The 23,832-nt window shown below is 38.6% G+C and overlaps 1 protein-coding gene and 1 pseudogene across 3 annotated transcripts; one reads left to right on the top strand and one right to left on the bottom strand.

Moving 5' to 3' along the window:
• Positions 1-387: 387 nt before the first annotated feature.
• Positions 388-22,726, bottom strand: CD84 (CD84 molecule). Of its 3 annotated transcripts, none has more exons than XM_039839955.1 (7): positions 22,623-22,726; positions 11,589-11,786; positions 4,318-4,569; positions 3,800-3,919; positions 2,798-2,895; positions 1,802-1,864; positions 388-558 (listed from the first exon to the last, which is right to left on the bottom strand). In XM_039839955.1, exons 2-7 carry the CDS (start codon positions 11,680-11,682, stop codon positions 493-495), a joined length of 693 nt encoding a protein of 230 aa, XP_039695889.1. In that variant the 5' UTR covers positions 11,683-11,786; positions 22,623-22,726; the 3' UTR covers positions 388-492. The 3 variants fall into 3 exon arrangements, with proteins under 3 accessions (XP_039695889.1, XP_039695887.1, XP_039695888.1); XM_039839953.1 differs by having other exon boundaries at positions 11,589-11,939; positions 22,623-22,688; XM_039839954.1 differs by lacking the exon at positions 1,802-1,864 and having other exon boundaries at positions 11,589-11,939; positions 22,623-22,688.
• On the top strand, positions 5,745-5,838 carry LOC120584333 (uncharacterized; annotated as a pseudogene).
• Positions 22,727-23,832: the final 1,106 nt, after the last annotated feature.

Below are 23,832 nucleotides of genomic sequence, written 5' to 3'. Positions count from 1 at the left end.
GTCTACTTACATATATTGAATGTGAGAAGAGCATTCTAGATGATGTGCCATGGCATATTATAGGTGTGCAAAATACTGATCCTCTCTTATGTATGGAATTGCTGAGAAGGGTCATCACCTGCAGTCATGAGAAGCCTCCAGCCACATGCAGCCTCTGGACATGAGCAATCTTGATTATTTACCCCATTGTGCCATGAAAATATTTTCTACATGTGCTGTGATGTAAAGAAGATTGGAAAACACTGTGTTGGAAGACCTGCTTTATCATTCGTCCAGAAGGCAGTCATTTCAGAAAGGGTACGTGTCCATCTGTCTAAACAGTCATAAGCTATGCCCAGCAGCAGAGGGTTTCCTGCTTTGCTTACATGTTGGGATGTGGTGATTTGCATTCTTCAGGTGAGATCTGGACAAAGAAAATCTGGGTCTGGGGCATCTGCCATTAACTGTGGTTGTACTCCAGTTTCCATGGAGAGAATGCTGTCGTCTGGCAGCCTAGATCACAAATTCATAGCTTGAAGTCCCAGGAGGTTTGCTGTCCCAAGTGCTGGTTTTTTCTATCTGTGTTCAAGAGGGAGACGGAGGACATATAAACTGGAAGGTGCTGCTGGGGAATTCCCTAAGGTACCCAGGAGAGTTGTGCAAATGGCACAGGGAGATGCCTTAGATTTCCCTGGTGCTGGTGATAACTGGAGTAGCAGGGCCTTGCCCTTTGCTGAGTCCCTCACTTCTGCTTCAGCTACCCCTGGAAGCCCTTGGATCATAAACTGCTTTGTCCAGAGAAAAACAGGAGGGAATAAGAGTACTTGCATTGATTTTGATTATAGGCTTGAGGCAACATCCAGACTTAAGCTACCTGCCCTCCTTGTTCCTAGTCAAACCTCAGTTTCTTCTGTACCCTAATAATTGTACCTTTGTTTATACACAGTGATGGTCACCTTCACTACCATCTCATGTGCTTTAGTTACTTAGAGTACTGCAGATAACCTTCCTACTGGCTTGAGGAGTCTTAAGTTTTAAATTATGTACTGACCAATTAACAATTGTCATCCAACTTGTTTAGAGAATTAACTTTGAGATGTCTCAGTCCTGAACGCCCTGATTAATTCTTCAAATCTAGTCCTTTCCAACTTTATCTACTCTGCTTCCTCCCACTCTCTTTCAGATCTTGGCATAAATATTAGAGATCCCAAAGCTGTCCTTCTGACTATAGCAGAAATAAGGGCCCTCAGACAGCGACAATCCATCATTAGATTACCCCTCACTGAAACTCCCATTAAAAGACAGGGCTTACCATCTCCCTGCACATTCCAGAGTAGGACGCTGAAGCACAGGGATGTGTATCACTAGACCACTACAAATGTTTGTGCAGGTTGCATACCATAAAGGTCAGCTGAAGGAGCAAACAGGAACTGAAGTTCAGCCTGTGTTTTACTTGCCAGTCTGTGTACCTGGTGTGGGCCTGTGTCTGCTCATAAGGAGCCACCTCTTTTCTTATTTTCACACTGAGCTAGCAGTGGCCCTGGGTGTTGCCGAGGCTGGAGTTTCCACATTACAGTTCAGGGGCTTAGGGACTCCTGCACTTAAAGGGTGGGATGAGCACCTCAGGCAGGCTAGCCATATATGGCCATGGACCTAAGGAACAGGGCTCTGTATGTATGTGGAAGTACCTACAGACCAAAGCCTTTAGCAATCGATCCTGAGGTCTAGAGTCCCAAAGGAACCAGCTGGCCCCCCGTTAGATGAACAGGGTACAGCAGAATGACTGGAACATATAGGACAACACGGATAAGAAAGTATTTACCTTATCAGAGTACTGCACTATGGAATAAATCGTGTTTACTGGCTTCTCCTTCATGGGGTGCACCTATAAAACACCCATCTTCCCCTCAGTGAGGGAGCCCAGGCAAAATGTTATAAGTCCCCCTTCTTACTTCTGCCCCTGCCCATCACCCCTCCCTGGTCCCATTTTTACTAGGTGGCCTTCTCTCCAGGACTCGGCTCTGCTTCCATCCAGCTTTGGAGAGGATAAAAAATAGGTGGGAGTGGGGTGGGCAAAAATCTCAGGAGTGAAGAAGGAGGGTTCTGCATGGTTGAGACTGAGTCTTGCTCAGTCAGAGTTTTAGCTTTTTGTGTTTCTGTGCACCCAGCTGCCTTATCAGCCCGAGTACAATGCTAGATTCACCAGGCAGACCTGTTTCCCCCTTCACTTCTTGTAGACTTCAGGGGAGCAGGCTGGTAGAGGTACAGAGGAAGGTGATAACATGGAGAATCTTGATTCAGGGTGGAGGTTAAAAAAGGGCAAGCACATAAAAGGCTGGTGGGAGGAAAGGGTGTGGTACAGAGTGACTCTGAACCTGAGGAAAGTAAGCTGCTGCTGTAGCCAGACCAGAAAGTCAAGTTCAAGGGTCCCTTTCTCATTTCTGTGCCCTTGAAGCTCCCTTAGCAACCTGTTTACTGGCTGGTGGCCACAGAACAGCCCTCACCTCACACAAGGGGCTCCCTTTTTCTTTGTCTCCTACACAGGGAGCTTCACTCCTAGTCAGGGCTCTCATCTAACCCTGAGCCAGGCCCCTGCTTGGAAGGTTAGGGCTTCAGCCTTGGAGGCTGCCATAGGGTAAAAATTTGCCACATTCTGACCTCACAAGAGAGAATTGTGACATCATTTTCCTGATACGGTATTTTCTAGTTGGACCTCTAGCATCTTGGCTGTTGCGAAGAAACAGGAAACAAAGACCTGCTGTCCATTACTCCTTGTCCTGGAGGTGCTGGTGGTCATTCATGAGTGGGATCAGCTCACCTTGAATGGGGAGATTTCATCATAGATTCGGGACTCTTCTGGCTGGATGTCTCTTGAAGCCATTGCATATGTGTATATTGTTTTCTTTGAGGTAGCATCTGTGTCACAAACATAAAACCACAGTATGCAAAAGGTGAATGAAGTTTTAGAGATGATCTAGTCTAACATTTTCTTTTTAAGATGAAGAAATGAAGCCCTAAGAGGTTAAATGGTTCCTATCCTCTTGAGATGGATGTTTGGAATATTTCTCCCTTTTCTAAGGATTGCATGTAGTATGGGAGGCACCTAGCTCAAGCCTTACCCAGAACTCAGTGGGGATTCTTTTCTACTCTACAGTCCACATTAGGTTAAAGAGAGTCTCCCCAATTCCACCCAGGGTATTCTTAGTGTCTCTGGCACTTAGCAATGACTGTTTTGCATGACTACTTGTCTTCTCATGTGAGGGTCTTGGTTTTTCAGCTAGTTGAACATGGGGTTAGGAGAAATAGGAGGGTGTCATGATCTCCCTGAGTGCTAAGATCAGATTTTATGAATTGAGAATGGCACAAGTACAGAAGGATCCAGAAGGATCTAGTGCTAACCATAAAATACAAAATTAGTACGTGTACCTCAATGACTCCAAAAGTCATAGTCAAATACAGAGGACTTGAAAGTGACCCTGGAGGCCCTCTGGTCTAAACCTTATTTCACATGTGAGAACATTGAGCCAGAGAGGTAAAGACATATGTCTAATGAAGCACAGCTTGTTAATGGCAGTGCTAAATTTGAACCCAAGCTCTGGGCCCATCAGATACTGGTGATCCCATAAACAGATTTTGAAGACCATTCAGCTTGATGTCATACAGTTCTCAGGGCCATCATTCTGGGAGATCGTGAAGTGGTAAAGTGGGGATTATAGAAATGTTGATTCTTTGGAACAAAGGACCCCTCTATATCAACTTGGATAAATGACTTCAGTCCCAAGGAGAAGGAAGGTGCATTTCCACATTGGGAAAATCTTACCTTGTTCTCTCTTGCACAAAAGAAACAAAAGCACTGAAGGCAGAATGATTGTAAACAGAGAGACCACAGCTAGGCCACTCAGTAACCCAGCGTGATGAGTTTGGAGGCCCATTGCAATATCTGGAAATAGAAGATGCAGTGAGACAACTCAGGAAATAGGTTCAAGATCCTGGGTAAGCTTGTCCACATTCAAGGGGCACTATCAAAATTGGGTGTCTTACACAGGAGTGCCAAATCTTCAAGGGAAACTGTACTTTCTGCTATTAAAAGTCAGGATAAGAAACTGAATCAAGGAACCAAGTGGGTGTTACCTCAGAACACACTGAAAAAAAAAAAAACACTCAGAACATCTCTCAGAAGGCTTTGGATTCATTTCCAGGGTTTCCTAGGAGAAGATACTCCTGGGGACCAGTCCTGGCATAAGGGAGCCATATTACTCTGAAGAATGAGGCCCACATTCATTATAGCTCTTTGAAGTAATTTACGAGATTCCAGGAAAGATGGACAGAGCTGGATACCTGCACAGAGCTGCTGGGCAGAGATGGAGTCAGAATTGTTGCTGACAGGGTTCCAGGCTGTACATGTGTAAGTCAGCTCTTGGTTGTCAGGAGTCTGGAAGATCTGAAGGACACTACCTTCTTCTCTCAGAGGACTCCAACTGTATATTACATTCTTTTCTTCTTTTTCCACAGAGCATGTCAGTGTGACATTACAGGTACTATTCACAGATGTCATGAAACTCTGAGTAATTTTCGGCTTTCCAAGTCTACCTGTGAGGGGAAAACACATTAGTCAGTGGTAAGCTAGGGTTGGCCTATACCAGTTTGTGAGGGCCAAATGTTAAATTTTCAAAACATTTTCAAGATGTTTGTTAATGAAGCCATTGTGAAAAATCAAAGTATAAAAACTTACAGTAAAATAAACTATATGAAAACAAAGCTAATAAATATCCTAAACTCATTACTTTCTAATTTTTTTGACAATTTACCATTATCTATGCTCTAGAAGTTATTTACATTTATGTATCTGTTATTTGTAGTAATGTACAAAGTCTTTCCAACTCTGCATGTCTTAAACTCAGCCATTTGTAACAACATGAATGGATCTTGAAGATATAATGCTAAGTGAAGTAAGTCAGACTGAAAAGGACAAAAACCATATGATTTCACTCCTATGTGGAATATAAAACAAAAAGTAACAAATAAACTGTCAGAAACAGAAGCAAACTCATAGACACAGAAAACAGAATGGTGATTACCAGAGAGGAAAGGGGTGGGAAGAAAGTAAAGGGGTTTAAATACGTAACAGAAGGAAACTAGATTTTGGCATGCAATAGTGTATACAGATGTATTATAAAGATATATAACAAATTTATATAATGTTATTAACCAATGTTACCTCAATAAAGTTAATTTTAAGGAATCAGCCATAGTGGGAGTATTTACACCATGGGAATTGTCAAACGCTACAAACTGGGGCTTGATTTACTGCCTTGTTGATTGTCTCTCTGGACTTAAGAAAGCAACGGAGGAAAGGCTACAAAAGCAGATTAAACTTAAAAGTTCATTCTGTTCATAGCCATTACGTTGTGAATAGCAAAATCATAAATAATAACAATAATAATATAAAAAACAACCCCTCCAAAAAACAAAACAACAAAAAAACAGACTAGGAAATATTCTCCTAGTATTTGAAAACCACTCTCCAATTCAGCAAAGAAGTTGCTCACATCATTGACAAACAAGTGAAGTTCCAATATATGTCTTTATTGAATCACTTTTTTCTTATTAGCTAACTTAAATGAAAATATCAAACAATATTCATGTTGGGTCATTCATCAATTGCAACTGTAGGTTGGATAGGGATGTAAATGTTTAGCAAAAGTCGATGAAAGCATTCTGTGAGAACAACTGGCTACATTGAATTTACAATAAAGACTACTGTGAAGACCATACTTTCAGGGATCATTTCTACAGTTTGTTACTAGACAAGTTTCTCTGAATGTGCAGAACACCTGGGGATGAGTAGAATGGGAGGTGGTATGGGAAGTGGCATGTTCTAATTCTTAGAATAGTGCTTTACTGTTATTAATGAGAACCGGGACAGGAAGCTCAAGGCAGTGCTTCTCATCTATGTTTTCAGAGAAGTCGGTTGAAGAAAATGGCTGAAGAAAGGGCTGGCTGATGTTTAAGAAAATCACTATAACCATCAGTTACTGGTTTCAGTTGACAACTTATAATGGTTTATTGCTATCACTGTCCATGCCTACAAATAATTTAGTTTGTATTTTTGAATAAAAAGACATTCGTATATTCCTAATGTACAAGTGCAAGAGCCATGTACCAATGTACTGCTTTTACCTTAAATCATTAAGGCGTTTTTACTAGCATTTTGTTAAAATTAGGATTTTCGTGTTTGCCATCATCTGACGAGAAGTTAAGAAGCAGCCTTTTTCTGGAGAGTAAGAATAATTATGTACAAAGTAGAAAAATATGTAATTATGCGATAACCTTTGTGTAATAAAAGTTTGTTTAAAGCTCAAAAAAGACTTTTATTGACATTTATAAAAGTATGCCATACATCCATTATGTCAATAAAAAGTATTATGTGTATAATGTATATGCACACACAAACACACCATCAAGAACCAGTTGAACATATATCAGCACACCCCTGAATGAGACAATATTTTAAAAAGTTTTTGGCCTTGTTTTCTGGTATATGTGTGTTTTTTTTATCCTTTTTGTTTTGTTTTAAAGTGCTCATGGTGAAAAGTTAAAACTGTTGTAGCTGCCAGCCCCCGAAAGACACATGGACCACCAGAAACCAGTGAGAACAACTGGGTCTTTATTCAGCCAGCTGGGTCTGCCAGGGGTATGCAGACCCCAAATTAAGCAGCCCCGAAATGTAGAGGTACAGGGTTTTTAAGCTCTAAATTCCATTCCTCATTCTGTCTTAAACACAAAAGTCTATTTTTCTCTTATTCACTACCTGTCAACCCACAGGTCGGGTGTGCAAGCGGGGTTATAGAACTTATTGTTAGAATGTTACGTTCCCATGGGTGATAGCCTATGTTCCCATGGGCAATAGCCAAGCAATAATTTTCCAGCCAGCACAAAACCTCTTAGAAAGTTCATTTTGAAAAATATTTTCACTAAAGAAATCAAAAGATAAACTGTAAAAGTCATAGGCTAGAACAAGGTTAGAAAAGAATAATTATATTTAAATTGAGGTAATAGCTAGATCTGGAGGTAGCAGAAGGAAAGGGAAGATCTTTTCTTTTATCAGGAGATAAGAAAATGACTACATTCAGAGTTCCTAAATTTAGTTCATTCTTGTCAAAGCTGTTGTGATGGGATTTGTTCCTTTTACTATAGTTGTATGAAGAAGGGAATTGAAGAGTCAGAAGGACCTGGCATTTAACTTTCTAATTAATGTGACATTTATAAAGGCAATATATTCAGCAGTGTAAATATAGGAATCATTTGTCTGTGCTTGTAAAGAAGGAGAACATGAGAAATAAGAAGCCGTAAAGGTTTTCAATTCTAACTTAACCAGAAACCCTAGTTCTAAGTATCTCTTAGAGGGATCTATCTATTCCAGATTAGAATTAGCGATAACTTGGCAAGAAAACTAAACAAGTTTGTAGAAAAGAACTTGATTAGCTATAACAGTGAGAGATATGAATATGTATAGGGTAAAATGAACCAAATTGTGTATGTGTCTCTGTTTTTTGTTTTTGTTTTTTAGAAACTTGATTTGCAAGAATGTTTAAATCTCTGCTTGGTATTTACTTATTTTAGAAAGCTTTGGAGGGAGTGTCAAGGTGATGAGTAGAAGTGAAAAATAGGATCCCATCTCATTTTTCTCAGCAGGAACAGAGATGTTACCTGCTCAAAGCTGCTGGGCAGAGGTCAGAGTTGTGGCAGAGAGGATTTCATTTTCTCAACCCAAAGAGTGTGGAAGCCATTGGAGACCTGGTTCAGAATCCAGACTCCATTACTTTCTATGGAATGGTGGAGAAGGTATACAGTTTCACTGAGCTTTAGTTCTCTCAATTACAACATGAGGCTAACAGTGTTCTCCTGCTAGGGTTGTTGTGAGGATAAATGAGCTATTATCTATCTATCTATCTATCTATCTATCAATCTATCTATCTATCTATCTATCTATCTATCTATCTATCTATCTAATCTATCTAATCTATCGATCTATCATCCATCCATCCATCATCTGTCTACAATTGCATGTGTGTTAATTATCTATGAATGAGACAAAATAAACTGACAATAGTGACTAACCCTGAGAATGGAGAGTTGCCTTTCACTGTTTTATCTTTAGCTCTGTTTCTGCGTATATTGCCTAAATATGTATAATCTTTATATATTTTTGAAAATTAGGTGGTAGAATGCCAGACACATAGATAGTGTTCAATAAATGCAGTTCTCTTCTCTTTATCTTCTCAGCTAACTACCCAAAAAGTACAGATTTTGTTGTATGGGCAATACAGCTTTCTCTAAGACTTTACAGTGGTCTGCCCCAATTGCAGATAACACAACACCTCCCAAAGACTGAGTGGGTAAAACTAAATGTGTAAAGAGATGAAAACAGACATCTTAGAATTGAATGCCCTCTTTATTTTCTCAACCAAATTTCTCAAATGAGCCAAATATTTTCTAAAAGGTTCACACTTGTTCTTTGACTATGTCACTCACACTCTATTCAGAGGGAGATAAGGGTTAAAAAATTAATAATGACTACTAGTTAATGAGCATCTACTTTAAGGCATGAGATCTCAACTAACACTATTGTTTAATCCCACCTATTATAATCTACATTTTATAGATGAGGAAATTTAGGTCCAGAGAGGGTAAACAATTTGCTGAAGGTCACACAACTGGCAAGAGGTCTCATTTCAACATTAACGCTCTTTCTACTATGCCTTGCATCCAGATACTACCTGCTTCAATCAAGCTGTATTAATTGAGCACTTACAATTGTCAGGCACCGTGTAGGACCTGGGACTATTGTGATTCATTCATTCGTTCATTTAACAAACACTTCTGGAGCATCCGCTATGTGCCTGACAATGTAAGTGCTGGGAATACACTGATGAGCTTCATATATAAGGGCCCTGACTTTATGGAACTTGAATTTAGTGGATTAACTATGCACCTGAATTGTACCTATCACAACATGGATTAGCCACATTTCTGTAGTTTTTGTGCTGTGGGGCAGATGGACAGTAAAATCCTTGAGACATGGCTCAAATACTTTCTATACTAGAAATTAGTGCTGCCCAATAGAAATAAAAAGTGAATCACTTATATAATTTAAAATTTTCTAATAGCCACATTAAAATAATAAAAATAAACAGGTGATAAAAATTTCAATAATGTATTTTATTTACCTGAATCTAGCCAAAATGTTATCTTAATCTATAACCAATATAAAAATTATTAATGAAGTATTTTACGTTCTTTTTGTGTGAAGACTTTGAAATATGGTGTGTATTTTACACTTATAGTACATCTTAATTTGAACTCACCACATCTGAAATACTCAAGAGCCATATGTGGCTAGTAGCTACCATATTGGACAGAGCAGTTCTAAATTAGTGTTTCTCAAACCTGAGCACACATAGGAATAGTCCAGAGAGAGCGTTAATACAGTTTCTGGGCTTTGACACCAAAGGTAAGGGGTGGGACCTAAGAATTTGCATTTCCAACTAGTTCCCAGGTGATGCTGATGCTGATGCTGATGCAGCCAGGCTATAGACAACACTTGGAATAGCATTGCATAACACACAACACACATCTCCCAGTGAATCATGAAAATTTTAATGATGATGCTAGTTCTAATATTTTACCCTTTATAAGTACTTTGCATTAGCTTTAGAGAAATTCAAATTAAAACCAAAATGAGATATTACTACATACCAATCAGAATGGCCAAAATAAAATAACACTAAACGCTAGTGAGGATGTGGAGAAACTGGATCAGTCATACATTGCTGGTGGGAATGTAAATAGTTAGGCAATTCTTTTAAAACTAAAAATGACTCTTAAAAGTTCTGAGTTCTACAGAGAGCTATCAAGCCATGAAAGGACATGGAGATAACTTCAATGCATATTACTAAGTTTAAGAAGCCAAACTGAAAGGGCTATATATACTGTACTATTCCAGCTACATGTCAGTCTGAAAAAGGCAAAAACCATGGATATAGTAAAAAGATCAGTGGTTTCCAGAGGTAATGGTGGCCAGGGGTGGTGGAGCGGGTGGGAGGAGGGATGAATAAGCAGAGCACAGAAGATTTTTAGGGTAGTGAAACTATTCCATATGATACTATAATGCTGAATACATGTCACTATATATTTGTTAAAATTCATAGACTCTACAATACCAAGAGTGAACCCTGATGTAAACTATGGACTTTGGGTGATAATGATGCATCAATGTACATTATCAATTGAAAAATATGTAACACTCTGGTGGGAGATGTTGATAATAGAGAAGGTTGCGCATGTGTGGGGCAGAGTGCATATGGGACTCCCTGTGCTTTCTATTCAATTTTTCTAAGAACATTAAACTGCTCTAAAATATAGAATCTATTTAAGGGGGGGAGCTCTGAGATGAATAGTGATGATGTTTGCCCAAAATTTGAATATATTAATGCCACTAAACTGTACATTTAAAAATGGTTAAAATATCAAGTGTTTTGTTATGTATATTTTATCATGATAAAATTTTTTAAAAAAAGAAAAATGGATTAACCATATCATTTCATTCTTGGGCATTTATCTCAGAGAAACAACAACTTATTTCAAGCAGAAACTTGTATGCAAATATTCATAGCAGATTGATTTGCAATAGCCCCAAACTGGGAACAACTAAGATATCTCTCAATAGGTGAATGGTTAAACTAACTAGTACTTCAATACCATGGACTGCTACCCAGCAATAAAAAGATATAAACTATTGATACTTGCAACAATTAGCATAACTCTCAAAGAAATTACATCAAGTGAAAAAAGCCTTTCTCAAAAGCATGCTTAGTACATGATTCCATCTATGTAACATTTGTGAAATAACATAACTATAGATATGAAAAATGGATCAATGTCTCCTGGAAGTTTGGGGAAAGGGGGTGGTAATGGGTGACTTTAAAGGGATGAGGGACTCCTGGCAATGGTACAGTTAAGTATTTGACTGTGGTGGTGGTTATACAAAGCTACATATGTGAATAAATTGTGCAGAGCAACACATACACTCACACACAAATGAGTGCCTGTATAACTGGTGAAATCTAAATAAGCTCTATTTATTTTACCAATGTCAATTTCCTGGTTTTGATATTGTACTGTAGTTATGTAAGATGTTACCCTCAGTAGAGGCTGGGTACAGTGCACATAGAACCTCCCTGTGTATGTCTTTACACCTTTCTATGCATCTCTAATTATTTTGAAATAAAAAAAGTTTTTATTTTTTAAAGTACTTTGCATACATTGTCTCACTTGACTCTCACAATACCTATGGGAGGTGAATAGTATGATTAATCATTCACCTTTTATAGAAGAGAAAAACAAGGCCATGGGACACACTGCTGATGGAAGATTTCATAGCTAAAAACAAAGCCACATCCTCTTTATAAGTATTAATATAGTTACATCAGTATTTATAAATATAAAAAGATTTAGGGTATCCAATTGTCAGAAATATAAGTGTTCTTTAATAGCAAATTTGCAAAGTAAAAATAAAAAATCAAGCCCTCTATCTTCCCACAACTTACAGTAGACTTGAAGGTTGTAGCTCCTGGTGGTGGTGAGTACCTTCCCAGAGACTTTTGTATTTATGTTGGCTTTGTAGATCCCCTCATCTTCCATCCTCAGATTGCTGATTTCCAGGTTGTAGTTCTGATGTGAGACATTTATTCGCCCATTATAATTTTCGTGGGTCAAAATAACGTGGGGTGCTCTTCCTGAGTCTCCTGGTTGTACAAGAGCAAAAGTTGTTTTGGAACTCATCCAAGCAATGTTGTCAATTTCCTGAGATCCTTGGATATTTAAGGGGAAAGTAACTGGCTCCCCCAGAATCCCATTCACCATGGTGATGTCTGTGTTGCTTTCAGCTGCTGCCAGACCTGAGATCATAAATAGAAAATCGTAGCCATTTTGCTTTGTACTTGTTAGACTTCCCTATCTCCCAAGCTTAAGTCTCCCTGAGGAGCTCACATGGATGCAGATCATCCAGTTTCCTGAGGATGCCATTTCTTTTGGCATTCTACTCTAGATATATTTAATGTTATGATAGCTAAATTTTCTAAAGGATTCTCATTAAAAAACTAAGTTTCCTAGTGATCCATTTCATTAAAAACATGTTCATCTATAGACTGACAGACTCTGAGAGCTAGAAAGGGTTTAAGAGATGAAGACCATAAGCCTCCATGAGATCTGATTTATTAAATGTCTTTCTTTCCCAAGATCATACTGCCAAGTTGTAGAAGAGCTGGGTCAAGAGCCTGGGATGGCTACTATGGTCTTTGCGAAAAGAAATTTATGCCTCTATTCCTGGAAAATATAGGTAGAGAGTGCTTTAGAAGCTGTGGAGAAAATACTCCCTAAGTTGGTGATTTGGGGAGGACTTTTTGTTCACTACTATATCCGCAGTATCTGGAAGAGTATCTGACAGATAGTAGGTGGTTAGTAAATATTTCTGAGACAAATGAATAAGTAGAATTCACTTATGTGCTGTCTAAAATCTCTTAGAAAAACTTCTGAAGTAAAGTTTATTTATTCACTCATACACTTATGAATGAATACATGCTTTTATTCAAGATCAGCTTCATTCCAGATATACTGGCAAGTATATATTAATTTATAATACAAATGTTTGTTGAGCATCTACTCTTCTGAGCATGATGTAAGAAGACGGGAATACAATGGTGAATAAAAATGAATATAGTCCCTGCCCTCCAGAACTTAACAGTTAAAGAAAGTGACCAATATGGATCAGATAACAACAACCGGTTAGATACAAAATATAATACTATTATGGTGCTTTGAGAGAGAATAGCAAGGGGTCTTGATTTGTTCTGGGAACTTAGGTACTCTTTGTAGAAAAGCTGAAGGATGAATGTTTTTAAAAAATCTAGCATGGGAAAAAATAAAGGTTTATTTTCTTCTCCTCCATTACTTAATGAAGATGAGTTGATTTAATATATAATTTGTAAAATAAAAGGCAATATAATAACCAACAGATACAAGCACTGACCCATCAGTAAGGATATCAGCCATAAACCACAACAATGCCATTTTGATGAGTCGTGGCTACATGTAAGCCCAAAAGAACTGGACACAAATTTTCCACATAAATGGGTTCAGGTTAATTATAAAATTTATCCGGGGTTTGGTATAAAGAGGGCAAGAATAAGGATAATTAATACATGTTATTTTGAAATGTCAGTAAAGCAAAGGGAATTTTTAACCTACTGGTGCTGTCTCACTAAGGCCACATTTGCCCTCCAGCCCAGTAGCTTTTGAATGAGTCCAGGAGCTATGAACATAAACTACTTTCCTTTCAGACCAATCAAGATTTTCCCTTAGGAGGACTGTTCCAGAAAAGGCCTGATGACCTAGTCAGTGTGAGCTAAGTACAGAGGTAGATGTAACAGGGTCCTGGGGGGAAAGGGAGACTAAGGATCCTTATCTACGAACATTTATTAAATGCTAACTATGTGCCAGATGCTGTGTTAGAGACTCAGGGATGAATAGGACATGGTTGCAGTCCTGAGGAAGACAAGTGTATATACAAGTGAAAAGTAATGCAATGTGATGAATGGTATGTGGTAAGAGCAGAAGGAACACACTGTTAGGGAACAAAGGGAGAGATTAAGGTTGCCTTGAGTGGCAGGAGTCGTAGTTTACCAAAATCTATTCTCTTGAACATTAATTCTCTCCACATAAACTGTTCCACTGGGCTGATGAGGTTTGAAAGAAGGGCATGTGGAATGTGCCAGCCTGAATTCCTGGATGTCCCAGACAGGGTATGTGACATACAGTTGCACAGAGATTTGAGCTCAGAAGGACCCTGGACCTAGTTTAATGTACTGTGCCATTAAAGTACTGTGCACTTGAAATTCTTAACATTATTTGAACAAGGAATCCCGCACTTTCATGTTGTACTGGCTTCTGCAAATCATACAGCTGCTCTTGGTGCCAGATCTCCTATGTCTGTCTTAAGGCTTTGTTTTGAAGTCAGGCCTTTGTGCCTACTTGCCATTCTACTTTCTGGATTCAGGTCAGTGTAAGAAGTTGGTTTCATAGACTCATAATTCTTCTGGGTTTTCTCATCAAACCTCAGTAAGTGTGTAGGCAGTTTGCTAAGGTGGCAAAGATCTTCTTAGTATTAGAGCAGTTGTGCAGCCACAAAATGATTGGTGGGTGATGTGGCTTTTGAAGTCTGTTTTATTTTCCACAGCAAGTTATTCAGGAAGTGATGCTGAAGTATCAAAGGATGATGAGGTAGAGGGGGTGGTAGATAGAATAAGCTGGAGGAAGTCCTGCTGCTGTTTGTGCTGATGTTGTTGATGAGAATTCCAGGCTTGCTGAGAAAAACACAGGGTTTGTACAGGCATAAGATAAAGATCCTGCCACCTTCAAAAGTTCCAATTGTGGTATGATAGAGGCAGCAAAACCATAGCATGAAGTAGAAAGATAGGGAGGCTGAAGATGTAGGTGCTAGTACTTATACTAATGAGTTGGACAACCTTAATATAATCACAAAACTTTTGGAATCTCAGTTTCTTCATTCATAGAATGGAAATAATAGCTATAAAATTTGCCCTATCTAATTAGTGATCAACAAATCATATAATATGAATGGAAATGCTTTGTTAACCATCAAGGCAAGATAAAAGTTATTTCTGAGGTAGATAATGATCATCATGAGGATAGAATCACCCTCATCACCTTTTTTATTATCATCTTAATAAGATTATATAAAGAGCCATTATTAAGAACTAATTCAAATAAAGCCCAGGGGATAGTTTTAGGTACCACTACACTTGGTGGATTTTATTTTTCTCTTAAAAACTTCAGTTTTTTTTTAAAGAATCTCTATATCAACCGATCCCAATATTTATTTTTCTAGGTGCTAAATGGACTTAAACATTATATTAGTGTTGGAGGGGACCTTAGGAAAATTCAGTTTCAGAGAGAACGTGACATAAAAATGTCTTGAGGACATTACCATGAAATGCACTATCTAAGTCTATGACCAAGATAGGTTCCTTATCTTTTTCAGAGATTTCATATATCTGGTTAGAAAAATAACACACACATACACATAACTCTTCTTTGCAATATGAGGTAGTAAATGATAAATTCAAGTGAATGGTAGAGACAATAATAGCAGTAGGAATTCAAAGAAGGGAAAGATCACTTTGAGCTGTAGAGGTTAGAAAAAACTTCCTGAAGATAAGTAGAATTTGAGGGGGATCTTGAAGAGCAAGTAGAATTTTACTGGATCGAAAAGGAAAGAATGGGTGCCTCAGGTCCTGAATATAAGTTTAAAAGCAGGAGAACGTGTGATGTAGTTTAAATGAATATAGGTTTGCATAATAGAGAGAGATAGGGCCGGAGATTTAAAGAGATATAGTTTAGATTTGGGACAGTCTTGAGTTTGAGGTCTATACTACAGACAGAAGAGAGCTATTAAGGTTTCTGAGGATGGAGATTAAAATAATGTTTTAGGGCTATAGTAATATGGCAATGATGTGTGGGAGGTATAAGAAGAAAGAGAAATTGGGCTTGAGAGGCCATTTCAAAGGTTGTCACAGTCATCTGGGCATTAACTGGAGGATGATAATGGGAATGGAAAGGAAGGGCTAAATTTGAGAGCACAAAAAAAGGCAAGGGATAAGAAGGCATCTAACAGAATTCATTTGTTCAACAATATATTTTAAGTGTCTATTTCATGTTAGTGGAAAACCGATTCAATTTATTTTAGAAGAAAACCAAAAATAGAAAAAAGTTTAATGTTATAATATTGAATTTGAGATGATGGTGAGCCATCTAAGCAAACGGTTGGAAGGATGGATGATGGGAAGAGAGAATGGTCTTGAAGTATTGTTTAAGGGCTGTGGCAGAATCTTCTAGTTGTTTTCCAATATTTTTTCTCTCCTTCATTCTTAGTAACAGAATCCCAAATTTGTAGCGGGGCATATAGTCACCCAGAATAAAGACTACCTTGCCCAGCTTTCTACTAGCTAAGTTTGGTCATGTGACTAAGTTTAGGTCAATGGGATGACAGTGGAAATGTTTTATATGACTTCTATGTCTTTAGGAAGGCTCACTTTGCATTCTTTGTCTCTTTCTTGCTCCTTTCAGGCTGAATGCCATGACAGCTTGATCTCAGACAGACATTTTGATCAAGAAGATGAAGCCAAGTACTGAGAATGACGGAGCAGGAGATTGAAAAAGTATGGATCTCTGATGACTTTGTGAACTATTTCACCAATTGGAACTGCCAATTTTGGATTTTTTTTTTTACATGAACAAGAAATAAACTTCTTTCTTCTTTAAGCTGTTCTTATTTTTAAGTCTTGGTCATTTGTTATCAAAATGAAATCTAAGTGGTTTATGAATCATCCACAGAGTGGTGATTGAAAGAGAGGAGGGTCATTCAGGAAGAGTAATGCTGAAATCCAAGGCTGAGCCTGTGAACAGTGCTCACAGTTATAAAAGAGGCACTATCAAAAAAGATTTAAAAAAATGAGTAGACCGAATGGCAAGAGAGGTGCCAATTGTGGACAATATCATGGAACCCAAGAGGAGAAAGAATCTTGGAAAGGGGATTATTACTGATTTCTAATGATTCAATGGGATCAGAGTGTTCAATGGGATAAAAACTGAAAATGGCTCCATAGATTTGTCTAGGAGGTTATTGATGGCCTTTGAGAATATAGTGCCAGTAAGATGGTTCAAATGGAGAACAGAGTATAGATGATTGAGGAAGGAATAGGTGGTAAGGAAGTAGAGAAGCTTGACAGTGAAAGAAAGGTGATCAAATAGAACAGTAGTGAGAAGGTAAAGTAAAACTAATTGATTTGGTTTTTTAAAAATAGAGATACTGGTGGGAAAGGAGTGTTATAGAGGGAGAGTAGATAGAGCTTTCCCTGGTTGGCCTGCCCTTCTTTAGATTAGGTGCTCCTACTCATGGGCCCTCTGTAGCTCTACATTCCTCTCTTGTAGCACTTGCCAAACTGTGTGGTAGTCATGAATCCATGTGTCTAGTTCTGGGCACTGTGAGTGACTTGAGTCCAGTGACCCTGCCTTCAAATCTCCAGATCCAGCACGATGAAGTATGCAAAGGCCACTAATGCCTGTCATGGAACTAAAGATGGAAGGGAAGTGGTGGGCAGTGGGAGGTGTAGGTTTCTCATCAGAATAGGGCCATGTTTTCATCTGAAGTGGAAGGGGAAAAGGAAAGGATAAGTAAAAGGAAAAGGGTATTTTGAAGTGTTGTTGTAGTGGGACAGAAGAAAAGCTTCTTGGTGAGGTGAAGGGAACACAGGTTTGAGCCAGGTTCAGTCCTTGACATTTACTGAGGACTTTGTCTTACTTTACTATAAGATGTAATATAATAATGCCTGCCTCATAGAGCATTGTAAAAGAAGATACAAGGTGCTTGATACATAGTGGACATTTTGGAGTTGAGTGGATAAAATAGAAGACAGTCATGCTTGATGGTCTTCATCTCTTCAGTAATGTAGCAGTTGAGACTATTTGGTAAGAAGTGAAGAGGTAAGGGTAGGGCTAGCTAGGAAGTAAAAAGATTGAGAGCACAGGTTTTGAATCTTGATATATTTGAACCTGGCTGTATTATCTTGAGAAAATTATTAAAATTCTCTGATCTTCAGATTCCTCACTTCTAAAATGTGGATAACTATTAATGCAATTATGAAAATAAAGCACTTAGCACAATGCCCAGCACATATATATGGTAGTTGTTATTATTATTTTGATGAATGTAAAAATTGTGAGGAAATGCCCTGGGGAGTCTACCAGAGATTGATTAAGGGACAAAGAGAAAGAATTGCTGAGCATCCTTAGGAATCCAGTCAAGAAGAGGTGACCCACATTTATAACCTCTCTAAGTGAGTGTGGTTTCCTACCATATGCCAGACCACAGAAGGGAAGGTTAGAAGAAAGGCAGTAGTTCTCGAGGAGAAGCAAATGCAAGAAAATGCTGAAACCTTGGGGTGTGGGCTTAAATGGAAAAGTACATTCATTGTGCCCCTTAGGTAGTTATGGTGAGGGAGCACAAGGGGAAGGATGTCACCAGCTTGGACAGAGAGTACTGTTAACAGGCTGTTTATTAGAGGTGGCCTTCCTCTCCTGGGAGGAAAGCTGGGCACCTTTTCCATCCTAACCTACCTTTCTGTGTTTTAGGTAACAATTCCTGTTTCCCTTGATGAACCCATACGTATGGCTGGACTTTACATATGAACATTTAGTGATAAAGTAGCTGCCCCAAACCACTGATTAGGAGAAGCCAATAGAGATTATGAGAAAAATAAAAGCATTTGGGAAGAACAGAAACTTCATCAGGGTTAGAAATATTGATGGGATAGGAGGATTTTAACTGGCTAGAGAGAAAATCTTCAGAGCTGAGCAAGAGAAACTTACTAAATAAGTATTGGTGGAACCCAAAGAGAATTTGAAATATAAAATATTTCTGACAGTGAAGCTGGCATTTTGACCTAAAACCTAATAATTCTCCATAGAGTCTATTAAAAACAAAGACAAAGTACACTTGGGGTTAGGGGAGCTCCCAAGTCTCCTTTCATAATCTGCCATCATCTACTAAGCCTTACTTGTCCTGGCCCCGCCCATACTATAGTTATTCTGCTGCATTTTTAACTTTATATCATATTTACTGAGATTGAGGTTGACTTGAATCTGCTTCTTCAAAACAAACAAACAACCACACACATACATTCTCAAAACAGAGATAAGATCCTGGTCAACTGTTGTTTTATTACCACTCTCCTCTCTTAGCATATAATCAAAAATGAACTATAACAAAGAAAATATGAGTACAAGCTCCATCACCATCAGTCCCCTAACTGCTCATACCTCTTTCTTTTTCAGTTTCCATATAGACGAGCCTAGTTACCCCAAAACTTGCAGATTTATACTTCTCTGAGAGTTCAAGACAGAAAAGTTTGATTCAGGAAATACTCGAGTAGCCTGAGCGGCCAGGAATTGACTTTTGGGCTCCTATTGTGAAGGCACTCTGGCTACTTTGTCAGCCATCATATTGATCTCCAGCGCTGTTTCAGCCCATCAGGCTGATGTGATGGGTCTCTACTCCCTACGACTGGATTATCACAAGGATGCAGCTTCCCAGCCTCTATTTGGAAACTGGATTTTGGAACTGATATCCAATTTTCTCCACACAGAATATATTTTTCCATTTCTATAACTTGGCTTCTGCTTTTGAGCCCTTTCTGAGTGTCTGCTCGGATCTCTTCCTAGAAAAGAGGCTTTGTGTTCATCTTAAAGTCTCTTCTCTGCATTTGGAACAGTGGCAAATGGCCCTTGCCAGGACTCTTCTCCAGGTACGAAATCCTGACTCTAACCTCCAGGATGATAGTTGGGGCCTACTTATTCACATTCAGATGGGCCCAATCACCTGTTAGACTTTTAAGTATCAACTGCTGGAATGCCCCATGACTGTGCTCTATATTAAAAAGGACATCAAAAGCTTGTTGATATTGAACACTTGTTTGTTTTTAGAAGCTAATTCAGGTCAACCCAAATTATATTGATGGGAATGGTACTCGAACCATATCTAGATATGATCATTTCCTTAGATATTCTGCCTTGCTGGACTGCCTAAACTTTTGTTATTGTTGAAGGCCTGCCCACCAACCCCTACTCTCCTCCAACCCCCACTATCCTCTATAGGTGGATGTAGAGACAGGCCCAGTGTTTCCCTGAATAATTCTGTTTTGCTGGGACTAAATCACCACTCTTCACTGACAAATCCCCAAATATGATAATAATTAATAATAGGGACAGTATTTTATTCCACTTCAGCCTCAAAGTGGGTAAAGGCAGTGTTACCCAGTGGTTAAGTCTAAAGACACTGGAGGTCAAATCCAACCTTCTCTACTTTTTGGCTAGATGACCTCCAGTTTTCTGTGTCTCAGTGCTTTTACCTGTAAACCCAAGATGTTAATAGTATTCATCTCATAGGGTATTGTAAGGATTAAAAAATAAATGTAGACTACTTAGAGTAATGCCAGACATTGCTTCATAAATGATTAATTATTACTATTATTGATGGGAGATAGGAGAAGGGAGGAAGGGGAGAGGTTGAAGAAACTGAAGCAAGAAAGATGTAGAGAAAAAGAATTAAAATTGCATGAGAAAACATGGATAGGGAAATGGACATGGAGCAAAAGTGATGTACTTTCCTGTCTTCCACCCCGCAGGGTGGGTGGCTAGTAGGATACTTGGAGGGACAGTCAGAGTCATAGGGTTCACAAGTCATGATGAGAAAGTTGAGATCAGACCATAAGGCTATGAGTCTTGGTTCCTAGAGAAAAAATTTCCAACATGGAAGCATGAGTTCACATACTCAGACTTCTCTTATTTTAGTGATTTCAAGGGAAATGGGGATTTCTAATTTTTCTCCACTGCTTCTCAGCTGTTTCAACTTCTCTGAGTTTCAGGGAAGTGCATGAAATCACTGTTGATTCATAGCCTAGTGCTAAACATAAGGGACCACCTTTGCCAGAAATATCAGCAGCAGGAAAAATTTAGGATGTATTTTTGCGCTCAGGAGATGTTTGTGGAATAACCTTTAAGTGGTAAACAGATCTATTCAGCAAAGGCAAATGGTATGTGAAAGTACGTCTGGTTTTACTTCTATAAAAATGAACCCTCACCTGATTTTAGAGTACCTAACAAAGTGAATATTCCACCCCTGGTTTCCCCTTCCAGAACCCCAACAGCTCACTCCTGAGCTCAAATGCCCATCACCTTTTCTCCTGCTCACGTTCTTTGGATCATCCCAAATAGAGAAGACTTGCCCAGGATCTCTGTGCCATAAAACCCTGGCTCTTCTTGATACCACATGAAAAGTGAATGTGAAAAATAACAGCTTTAGCTAGTATTTATTAAGCACTAACTATATGCAAGTGTTATACATGAATTATCATTTGATTCTCAAAACAATCCTATTGTACTATGTATCAACTGCTGGAATAAAAAAAGTTTCCCGATTTTGAAATCAGAACAACATGTCAAGCTCATACAACTTTCCCAAAGTCATAAAGCTAGTGGACGAATGATTTGCTGATAGTTGACTTGACAACTTTGATTTCAGGTTTAGTAGATGAGGCAAGTGTGCCATACAGCTGTCTTTTTACTTTAACATGTGTTGACCCTTTGAAGAGCATCAAGGATTTGAAAACTTAATGAGGAAGTCAGAGAGTAGAGAAGAAAGAGCTGTAGCCTTGAGATTAGGAGAACCAATGTCCGTTTTCAGCTCTACTACTTTTAGGTTGTAGAATTTCAGGTGAATTGTTTAACCTGAATCTTAGTTTGTACTTTTTTGCATAATGGGATTAATAATATTTATCTTGTTTATTTCCATGGTTTCAGTATGGGTCACATGAGAATATAAAAATTGTAGAATGTTTTGCAAACTAAGTGATAGCAAATGCCACCCTTCTCTGGAAGATCGGGGACATCCTTAGATTTCCACTTTGTTTCTGTCCAACTCTTTTCTCCATCTACTTGCATTTTCTATCTGCCATGTCAGGGTGACTAGCACAGGCTCTAAAAGCTTGGCCTGCCTAGTGGTTGCAATCTCCATAAAGCTCAAATTGAAAAAGCCACAACTTTAATAGTCAAGGAAACCAGAGAGACCAAAGTGCATTTATTCTACCTTTTCAGAAAATCCTAACCTACTAGATTCTCTGTATTCTAACTCATGCCAAGAATGTGCTTGTGCATGTTTAGAGCTGGTAAGAGATAATATAAGTAGATTTAGAAATGTGAAACATAGTCAATTTTTAAATAAACAAGGCAATTTTTGGATTTAATGAAATAATATATGCAACTACAAAACACTCGCGGATTTATGTTAGTGTTACCTAGTTCTCTTTGTACTAACAACAAACAATATTTATCTGTTCTTTATAATTTACTGTTAAGCCATAAGAAAAACAAAGTTTCAGTTCAAGATCTTCATTTTTTTGAGACCTAACATATTTGTAAAATAGGAATAATAACCCCTTCCTCATTTATTTTAGAGAGCTTTTGGAAGATAGAAGAAAAATAATAGCTCTGAATGGTCTTTAAAAATAAAAGAGAGATGAAGTTTTTACAATGATAATTATAGTCAGTCTGATAGAGAAATGAAATGAAATTGGAAGGTCATATCTCTGTCAAAAACTATGCAACACATTCTAATACTAAAAAAATTGTTTTTAAGTTATCCAAGGTTTTGTATTATTTATTTATTCTTTTGTTGTGCTTTCTGGGTAGGTCTACCAAGTGATGACTCCTGAGCAGAAGGATTTGTCTCAGTTGTTCAGAGAACTGAACACAGACAAAATTCAAAAATATAAACTCTAAAGCTAAAAACCAGGTTTGGATCTTAAGTCTCTCCTCAGACAATTGGATTCCTTTTGATACTGAAGATATTTCTGTTAAAACAGATCAAAAGGCATTTCAAGGTCTCCCTTAAGGACAATTTCCAAACTTAATAGAAAACTAGGAGGGGATTGACAAGAGTCAGAACTCACAAGTTTGCAGGCAAAGGAGCAAGATCCAAGCCATCTTCTTCCGGAGTCTAGCACCCTTCTAGCAGAGTCAGTTTTACTTGAAAATTCTAGTTCCTTTTTATAGCTGCATGACAAAAGGAAGTGAGTGCGAGCTAACAAGTGGGGAAAACATTGCTCTATGTGTTACCGGTGAGTTGGGTATCTATTTACCTCCCAACATGTTGTCCAGGCTCTTGATGTCTCAGACAAAGAATTGAACAAGACACCAAAGTACAGCAGCAAAAAGAACAGCTTTACTGGAAAAAAGAGTAAAGCAACAGTACACTTCCATGGAAATGGGCCCGAGCAAGAGAAAGTATTATGGTGCAAATGGTTCTAAGACCCACGGAGCCAATTGAGATTAATTATGAACCTTTATTAGCTGGCCGGTGACTGACTCTCTACCTCGCAGAGTTAGAGGAGATCAGCCCCGAGCTTCCCGAGGAGGCAGCTTATACTACTACATCCTTGAATAAGCAGATTACAAGAAGCAGAAGTTAGCCGGTAATGTTTTGTACAAAGATAAATGTTGCCCTTCCGGGGAACTCTCAGATCAAACAGAGCCTAGTAGACAGTTTTATCATCTGCACCTTGGAATGTTGCGCTTCTCCTGGGGCTGGTGTTAAGGGTGGAAAATTTTCATGTGAGCAAACTAGCTAAGTCAGCTACAGGGAAGAAATATCTTTAGATAGCAGAAGTTGTCCTACTTGCTTGTGTGTGGTTTAGGAAGTGTATTGTATAAAATATGTAGATGGCCAATGTCTGTTTCTGTAATCCATTTACTTGTTAATTAAGGGTGTTGTTCCGGGCGAAGATATGCTAAAAGCCAACTTCCACTTCTGTAATCTGCTGGCTTGTTCAGGAGACCACCAGGATATGGTCTTCAGCTTTATTAGCTGCCTGCTCTGAAAGCTCGGGGCTGATCTCCTCTAGCCCTGCGTGGTAGAGAGTCAGTCCCCGGCCGGCTAATAAAGGCTCATAAAGGCTCATAATTAATCTCAATTGGCTCCGTGGGTCTCAGAATCGTTTGCGCCATAACACTGGCGCCTGGAGATACCACCTCCCTGAAACTGGAGAATTTCCACTTTTACAAAAGGTAGCTCAAGGGCCCAGAAACAAAGCCTTTGGGGTTTTTATCCCTACTTACTGTGCATGGTTACCTTTCTTAGAGGCATGGGCTTCCTTAATAGAT

The sequence above is a fragment of the Pteropus medius genome, unplaced genomic scaffold (assembly GCF_902729225.1).
Source record: "Pteropus medius unplaced genomic scaffold, Ma_sr-lr_union100, whole genome shotgun sequence".
In the NCBI taxonomy this organism is placed as follows: domain Eukaryota; kingdom Metazoa; phylum Chordata; class Mammalia; order Chiroptera; family Pteropodidae; genus Pteropus; species Pteropus medius.
The sequence above is the reverse complement of the archived record's forward strand: the minus strand, read 5'-3'. Positions and strand labels throughout refer to the sequence as shown.